Source organism: Vollenhovia emeryi, unplaced genomic scaffold, assembly GCF_000949405.1.
Source record: "Vollenhovia emeryi isolate VEMERY1.0 unplaced genomic scaffold, V.emery_V1.0 DF939488.1, whole genome shotgun sequence".
Taxonomy (NCBI): Eukaryota; Metazoa; Arthropoda; class Insecta; order Hymenoptera; family Formicidae; genus Vollenhovia; species Vollenhovia emeryi.
The window spans coordinates 31,628-40,300 of record NW_011966878.1 but is presented as its reverse complement, the minus strand read 5'-3'; the positions used below and the strand labels follow the sequence as shown (position 1 = coordinate 40,300).

Here is an 8,673-nt window from a genome sequence, read left to right as displayed (position 1 = left end):
GTAGTTGATTGTAGTGCTTTCCGTTTCGTTTGTAGTAGAACCGTTCAAAAGTTATGAACATTAAAAAATTGCAAAAATCTGACTGCCAATTTTTAAGATATTCGAAATCCACTTGCGCAGTCTTCCTCAGAATCGTTTGTAGTTGATTGTAGTGCTTTCCGTTTCGTTTGTAGTAAAACCGTTCAAAAGTTATGAACATTTAAACAAAGTGCAAAAACCTAACTTTGTCAATTTTTAAGATATTCGAAATCAATTTGCGCAGTCTTCCTTAGAATCGTTTGTAGTTAATTGTAGTAAATTTCTTTTCGTTTGTAGTCGAACGGTTCAAAAGTTATAGCATTTTACAATATTGCAAAATCGGTAACTTGGACTCCTGACGAGGTGCATCAAATCCGCTTGCGGGATTCTGTAGTTGATTGTAGTAAATTTCTTTTCGTTTGTAGTCGAACGGTTCAAAAGTTACAGCACTTTACAACATTGGAAAATCGTCAGCAGCGAGAAATGACACACTAAAAACCCAGCTAACAGACACACGTCAAAATGACGTCAAAATTTGGTCAGAGAATGACCAAAAATGACCAATATAATGACGTTAAAATAACGGGAAAATGACATATTGATGTCTCGGACCGATGACGACATTTTAAGACGTTAAAAAGACATGACTTTATGACTATTTTGGTTCTTCCAATGATGTTTTCACGACGTTTTAATAACGTTTTAATGACTTTCAATAACGTTTTAATGACGTTTTAATGACGCACAGGATTATAAAAATAAAAACCAAAATTACATACAAAAGTAAGTATGGAATATATTTATTTTTTAAAATACATTGTATATTTTTATAATTTAATTTTTACATAATTAATTAAACTTTGTTTAGTTAATTAATCAAACTATGAATTATCGGGAACGACACAAAAGAATTATTATTATCTACAGGATAAACAATGCATTTGCTAAAAAAAATGATTAACTGACCAAAGTTTAAGTCTTGACAAAGTTTTAATAACAAAAAATTTTAATTCGGATGATTTACATGGATAAGAATACAAATCTGAATATTTAAAAAATTGTTTTTCAATAATATAAATTTGACCTTTTGCTGTAATGACTATATTATGTATTTGAACTACTACGTTTCCATCTGCAAAACTACAGAATCGGTATCCATCTGCAAAAGTAAGAATCAGAATGTGAATGAACTGTTAAAGTTATAGACAGATAGAGTTTATTGCTTATCCCTTTCGGGCTTTACAAGGCGCTGTTTCAGGGAGCGTATCCTTTCTATCCTTCCCTTCCCTCCTATCCCCTCTTGTTTCTCTTCTCCTCTCTCCTTCCTCCTCCGCCTTCCTCTCCTCTCCCTCCCGCCTCTTCTGTATCCTCTGTCTTCTTTCTCCCCCTCCATGTGCCTCTCCAGTCTCTTCCTCTCCCCTTCTCTTCACTCTCCTCTGCCTACTCCTCCTTCTCTTCGCTGCTCTTCCTCCTCTCCGTCTCTCTCCCTCTCCTCCGTCTCTCCTCCGCCTCCACCTCTTCCTTCCCTCCTCTCTCCTCTTCCTCTCCACTCCTGTCGTCTCCTCTCTCCGTCTCGATCTCCGCTGTGCCTTTCCTCCTTTCCTCCTTCGCCTCTTCTTCCTCCTGTTCCCTCACTCTCCTCTCTCTTCTTCTCCTTCCTCTCCTCTTCCTCCCTTGCTCCTTATCCCCCTCTCTCTCTCCTCCTTTTCTTCCGCTTTTTCCGTTCCTCCGTCTCCTCTTTGTCCGTTCCTTTCGCTTCTTCCGCTTCTCACCTCTCGTTCTTACAGCCCTCTCCACTCCTGTCATTCGTTTTCCAGCGCCCTGCTTCTATTTCCTCTTGCTGCCAATTCGATCTCTCGATTTCTTCCTCCAATCGCCTTCGCTTCCGTCCATCGATCTCTCGTCTTGCTATTGTCGCTCCCCTCCTCCGCTTCCTTCGATCTCTCGATCCTCCCGTCCAATCTTCTTTACTCTCTGTATCGATTCTCACTCATCCGCTCTCCCCTCTCACCGCAGCTCTCCTTGCTCCAGACTGCCGACTCATGCCAGCTCATCTTTTTTCCACTCCCGTTTCTCCTCCACTTATCACTATTTCTTCCCACCTCCATGTCCACCGATTCTCCTCCAGCTCCTCTTTTCATCACTTCTTCCCCTTTCTGTTTGAAGGATATCGGGATCGAGGTAATCATTATTAGCCAATATGCCGGATATCTTCTATAACTGACAATATTTATTTGACGTGAATTGCTCACTTATGAACGGAGAATAAATCTCGAAAGAGTACCGTACGTCTGCCACGTACGAACGTCCGATTTTACTCTGCCCCCTCGGCCCGCAGTTCCTAACGGAACGTCCCAATATAGAGGGAGTCCCGCACGTATGCGTACGCACGATACATCACCACATTCCTCCCCACTAAGACTGGAACTCGTCAAAACCATAGCGCCTGGGAGGCACGCCGAAATTCGAACGTGTAGAGTGTCGGCGGGTGTCAGGAATCTGTTGAATCTCCTCCTCATTTGGATTCCCTTCTTCGTCATTCTTCAAGGCATCCTCAAAGACATCTGAATTGTCGGTACTTCCCTCAAATGTTTCTGGGTCATCTCGATTTTCTGGTTTTTGATTGATGTCATCTTGGGATTGTTCTATGGTGTTTTGTTCCGGCGCAACTTCCTTGCTTGTGTCGCCGGCGTCGAGAAATTGGGGAGTATCTAACCATGCGCCCTTATTGTGGCGCAGCTTAAGCTGATTTGAGTGTGCTTTGATAACTCGGCCTGATTCGGTTTGAATTTGATAGTTGACAGTGCCGCACTTTTTGATCACTGTCGCTGGAACCCATTCCCATGAATCGTTTGAGCGATGGAGTTGATAGTAGACGCCGTCGCCTTCTACAAACTCCTTCCATTTTGCACCGTGGTGACCGTTGAATTGTTGCGCCAGTTTGGAGTCGGCCAGTCCCTGGTACGGGCCGGAAGGGTTCAGCAGATCGAGTCTCGTCTTCATTGTGCAGCCGTTAAGGACCTCGGCTGGTGTTTTCATGCCGAGGCCGTACGATGGGGTCGAACGATAGCAGGAGAGGAACTCGAGTAGCTTTTGGTCGATGTTTCCTTTGGCCTTCTTCAGTCCGGTCTTGAGCAAGTCGACAAATTTCTCAGCTTGCCCATTCGATTGCGGGTGGTAAGGAGCGGTTCGAATGTGCTCTACCCCCAATGATTTGCAGAACCTCTCAAACTCCATTGAAGCAAACTGAGGGCCATTATCCGATACAATAGTGTCGCAATGGCCATGTTGAGCGAAAGCTTGCAGGATCAGCTCGATGGTTCGGGAAGTCGTCGTTACATTGGTTCTAAAAACCTCCGGCCACTTGCTGTAAGCATCGACCATGATCAGAAAGTAGTTTCCATTCATGGGACCGGCGTAATCGATGAGGATGCGAGACCACGGCCCACTTGGGACTGACCATGGCTGCAAGGAACACTTGATTGGTGTCTTTCCGGCTTTTGCACAATCTTCGCAGTTCTTCACGGTTCGTTCTATGTCTTTATCGATCAGAGGCCACAATACCTTGCTACGTGCAAGTAACTTCATGCGCACTATTCCGGGATGCCCACGATGAAGTTCCTCGAGTATTTTTTAGCGGAACTGAGCCGGAATAACGATCCGGTCCCCGAAGAAGATGCAGCCATCGATGAGAATAAGAGCCTCCCGTTGGTCAAAAAATTTTGAAACTTCCAGGTCCGTGATGAACTTCCGCGATTTGGGCCATCCATTCATGACATAGCCGGTGACCTTACCGAGAACTTTGCAATTTCCCGTGGCCTTTTGGATGTCCCTGAATTTCACTGGTAGCATGCCGGCAGTCTCGACAGCGAAACACTGCGATTCACGCCGAAGCTCGTTCTCAACGGTGGCGATCACGACATTTTCGTTGGTTCTTTCGTGTCTTGAAATGAGGCGAGAAATCATGTCAGCATAGTCAAAGCTTCCGGTGTTTACGTACTTCACATCAAAGTCGTAGGCAAGCAGAGTTAAAGCGTGTCGTTGCAACCGACTAGCAGGGATGACGGGAATTCCCTTTTTGGAGCCGAAAATTGTGAGAAGCGGCTTGTGATCCGTGTGCAGTTCGAACTTGCGACCGAAAAGGTACTTGTGGCATCGCTTGACGGTAAACACCAAAGCCTCCGCTTCCTTTTCGATCTGGGAATAATTCTTCTGTGCGACGTTGAAGGCTTTTGAAACGTGGATGATGGGATGAAGCGAGCGGTCAGGAAACTCGTGCATGATGACTCCGCCCATGCCGTAGGAGGATGCGTCGGCTGCGACAACTATTTTCCTCGACGGATCGTAGTGAGTGAGCACGAGCTCTGAAGCCATGATTCTCGTCAGTTTGACGAAAGCTTCCTCCTGCTTCTCCCCCCAGATAAACTTCGTTCCTTCGAGAGTGAGTTCAATTAATGGTCCCCGTAAATCCATCATGTTCCTGATAAATTTGCCGTAATAATTAACGGCTCCAAGGAAGGCTCGGAGCTGACGGACGTCTTCCGGGCGTGGAATACTTGCAATCTCCTGTGTCTTGTCGGGATTAGGACGAATACCTTCCTTATCGAGCGTGTGGCCGCAGAATGGAATGTGCGACTTACCGAACTGGCATTTTTCAACGCGTAGTTTAAATCCATATTCTTGAATGCGTGCGAGGACCTCGAACAACACTCGGCGATGCTCAATTTCATTCTTGCCATCTAGAATGATGTCGTCGATGAATGCAAACGCTCCCTTGATTCCATTGAGCATCCTGGTCATCAATTCTTGAAATATTCCCGGCGCAGTTTTAACACCCGGCTGCAAACGATTCACGTTGAAAAGGCCCAGGTGGGTGTTGATCGTGAGAAGCTTCCTAGCATCGTCATCAAGGGGAACCTGTAAGAAGGCGTCTGACAGATCAATGACTGTGAAGATTTCGCAACCCGACAGACCCGCAAAAATCTGATCAGGTGTCGGAAGAGAAAATTTGTTGGGCTCAAGGGCGTCATTGAGGCCCGTTGAATAGTCGCCACAGAGGCGAATCTTGCCGTTTTTCTTTTTAACAACGACGATTGGAGCTGCAAACTTGGAGTGCTCGGTGGGACTGTAGATTCCCTCGTGCACGCCACGCATCATTTCTTCCTCAATAGGTTGCAGTGCGGCGAACGGGGAAGGGCGGGCCCTAATGAACACCGGTTTCGCATTTCCAACTAAGGTCATCGAGGCCTTCGTCTTTGTGCACATGCCGAGTCCGTCTGAGAAAAGATTAGGAAACCTGGACATGACCTTTTTGTTATGTTGTCTTGTTGAACATCCGTTTTGATATTATTGCAGATCGTTGAGAGTGGAACATCCCAGAGACCCAGTGACGTCATCCAGTCAATGCCTTAGAGATTTAGACGAGCTGTAACGAAGCAGTTCCCGGTACTTTCTTTGCCATTGAAGCTCATATGGCACGGAAACGATCCCCAGACGTTGATGTCCCGAAGCACTACCGGGTGTAACATCTGGGCCAGAGAGAGACGGCTTGCCAATTTTCTTCCAATTCTCGGTAGAGATGATTGTGATGTCGGAAGCGGAATCCAACTGAAGTCTCACCCTGCTTCCGTTGATTCGTGGAGTGATAAACTTACGATTTGATGGATTCGCAATCTGCTTGCTAGCAATCTTATTGACTTCCGACTCGTGTTTTTGTAATTTACGGCGGAGATTCTCGGTTTCACATCGCAATGCGTCAGCTGCAGACTTGCAAAATCCGGACTTATGACCCGTGGCTAGACAAGACAAACACTGCTTATCCTTGAAGCTGCAGTCGCAATCCCAGTGGTCACCACCACAGAACTTGCATGGGCGGCTTGCCTTCCTGCTAGACACTCTGTTTAATGAAGATGAGCCAGCTGAAGGTGGATTTTGCTTTTTCTTGTTGCCTCTTCGAGAATTTTGAATTGCGTTGACTTCGGTGATGTTGGACGATGCCTCGCAGACTTCCAGTTTGTCCTTCTTAAGTGTGATGATGTTTTGGGTCTCATTGATGAGATCAGACACTGTTAGCTTGGCAATTGCTGCTCTTGCGGCTTCATCAGCTGCCGATTCGAGCTTGCGCTGTTACTCGTTTACTTTGTTGAGTAATTTTTCGAGAATCAGACCATGTCTTGGATCCTTGAGTCCGCTGATAAAAAGCAGGTTTTTTAGGTCGTCAGCGGAGAAGTTAGCAACGCCGAATTTTTCGCCTAATTTGTTGATTCTCGCGCCGTACTCGCCATACGTCGCCGAATCTTCCATGCGAATGTCGAAACACTTAAAGCGCATCGAAAACTTGGTCTCACTGTATCCGAACATCGATTTGAGCAATTTTGCTGCCTCCTGTAAGGTAAGATCGGTCGGAACACGAGGAAGGACTGAATCGGCGAAACGTTGGTAGTCTGAACGGGTGAATTTCCTCATCAGAAGACGAATCTTCTCAGGCTCTGTCCAGCCTTCGATCTCGGTGGTGAAAATCGTCTCGTATCTTTTGTACCAAGACTCGAAGGTTGCGTTGTCATTAGGATCATACGCGAAGGGTTCTATCGAGTCTGCCAAATTTTTGGCTTTAACATCGCGGGCGGATTCACCGTTGCCGCTTGCCGCATTTGGGACTTGAAGATTCTGCCGTTCGAGTAGTTGCTGGATCACAGCCTGCTGCTGTTGCAAGCTTGAATTTTGTTGTGCAACCTGCGTCTGCAGGTTCACAAGCTGTTGAAGCAGATCGTTAGTACTCACGCTCGGGAGAGGCTCAATGCGCACAGTACAATTGGACACGATGCAATTGCACACAGTGCTATTGGACACATAATGTTGCGCACAGTTCTTTTGCGCACCGTTCATTTGGACACAGTTCTTTTGCGCACCGTACAATTGGACACCGTTGCTTTTGGACACAGGTTATCGAAATATAATTTAAAACACACAGACACACGCGTATGCATGTAGGGCCCTGTTTGGAAATTTTGCTAATTTATATATAATAAATCTTTCTAAATCAGCGTTTGTTCAATTGGACAGTTTAGTGTCGCACAGTTCAGTGTCGCACAGTTCAGTGCCGCACAGTTCATTGCCGCACAGTTCAGTGCCGCACAGTTCAGTGCCGCACAGTTCAGTGTCGCACAGTTCAGTGTCGCACAGTTCAGTTTCGCACATTTCACTATCGCACAATTCAGTGTAGATCCACACAAGAATATTCTGCTTTTCAAAATAGTTGATTTCACTTAATTTGTTTTTCTAATTCTTGATTACTTCACCTTGTATCTGTTACATGTGCAATGACACTGAACTATGCGAAACTGAACTGTGCGAAAGTGAACTGTGCGAAAGTGAACTGTGCGAAAGTGAACTGTGCGAAACTGACATGTGCGAAACTGACATGTGCGAAACTGAACTGTGCGACACTGAACTGTGCGACACTGAACTGTCCAATTGAACAAACGCTGATTTAGAAAGATTTATTATATATAAATTAGCAAAATTTCCAAACAGGGCCCTACATGCATACGCGTGTGTCTGTGTGTTTTAAATTATATTTCGATAACCTGTGTCCAAAAGCAACAGTGTCCAATTGTACGGTGCGCAAAAGAACTGTGTCCAAATGAACGGTGCGCAAAAGAACTGTGCGCAAAAGAACTGTGCGCAACATTATGTGTCCAATAGCACTGTGTGCAATTGCATCGTGTCCAATTGTACTGTGCGCAATTGAAGGCTTCTCCTCACGCTCATGATAACTTCCACCTGAGGATTGAAGTTATATGGGTTGTCAATTATCCTCGTCGCCACTGAAGGATATCGGGATCGAGGTAATCAATATTAGCCAATACGCCGGATATCTTCTATAACTGACAATATTTATTTGACATGAATTGCTCACTTATGAACGGAGAATAAATCTCGAAAGAGTACCGTACGTCTGCCACGTACGAACGTCCGATTTTACTCTGCCCCCTCAGCCCGCAGTTCCTAACGGAGCGTCCCAATATAGAGGGAGTCCCGCACGTATGCGTATGCACGATACATCACCACACTGTTCACTCCACTCCAATCCTTCCTTTCACTCCCTTTCTCACTTCACTCTCGCACCGTACCTCTTTCCTCCTCGCCATCTTTACCCCCTCCTCAACTGTTAAAGTTACAACTGTTAAAGTAAACTTTTTAAAATTGTTTCTTCCAATTATGAACATTTGAGTATATCAATGGACCTAATGCATGTTCATATTCTAATTTTTCTATATTATTTCTGGTTAACTTAATAATAGATAATTGTATTTCGCGCCTCTTCCGAAAGATAACATGTAGTACTCCTCAATTCCCTGCCGAGGCGCCACAAGTTCAAAGCCAAAAACTAAAGTTGTCTACCATATTGGCTCCTTGCCTTTGCACGTCATTCTTTTTTCTTGTGCCGAGGTCATCACATCGTCCAGATTTTCTAAAATCTCCAGATGGGAAAAAGAAAGCATAAACATTCGGAATCGAATAATGATACAAATCAACCGGTGTAAAGAAAACACAATTGAGTAACAAAAAATTTTTTTTAATAATTGTGTTTTTTTTACACCGGTTGATTTGTCTCATTATTCTGTTCAAAAAAGTATTAAGGTAAGATGATAA

General features: G+C 44.9%; 2 protein-coding genes across 2 annotated transcripts; both read right to left on the bottom strand.

The window, feature by feature from the left end:
- Positions 1 to 2,433: 2,433 nt before the first annotated feature.
- LOC105557433 (uncharacterized protein K02A2.6-like) lies at positions 2,434 to 3,606 on the bottom strand. Its single transcript, XM_012004682.1, has one exon. The coding sequence runs from the start codon at positions 3,604 to 3,606 to the stop codon at positions 2,434 to 2,436; it is 1,173 nt and encodes a 390-aa protein (XP_011860072.1).
- Positions 3,607 to 5,418: 1,812 nt separating this feature from the next.
- LOC105557432 (uncharacterized protein K02A2.6-like) lies at positions 5,419 to 8,168 on the bottom strand. Its single transcript, XM_012004681.1, has 3 exons — positions 8,151 to 8,168; positions 6,186 to 6,771; positions 5,419 to 6,122 (listed from the first exon to the last, which is right to left on the bottom strand). Exons 1-3 carry the CDS (start codon positions 8,166 to 8,168, stop codon positions 5,419 to 5,421), a joined length of 1,308 nt encoding a protein of 435 aa, XP_011860071.1.
- Between the last annotated feature and the right edge of the window lie 505 nt (positions 8,169 to 8,673).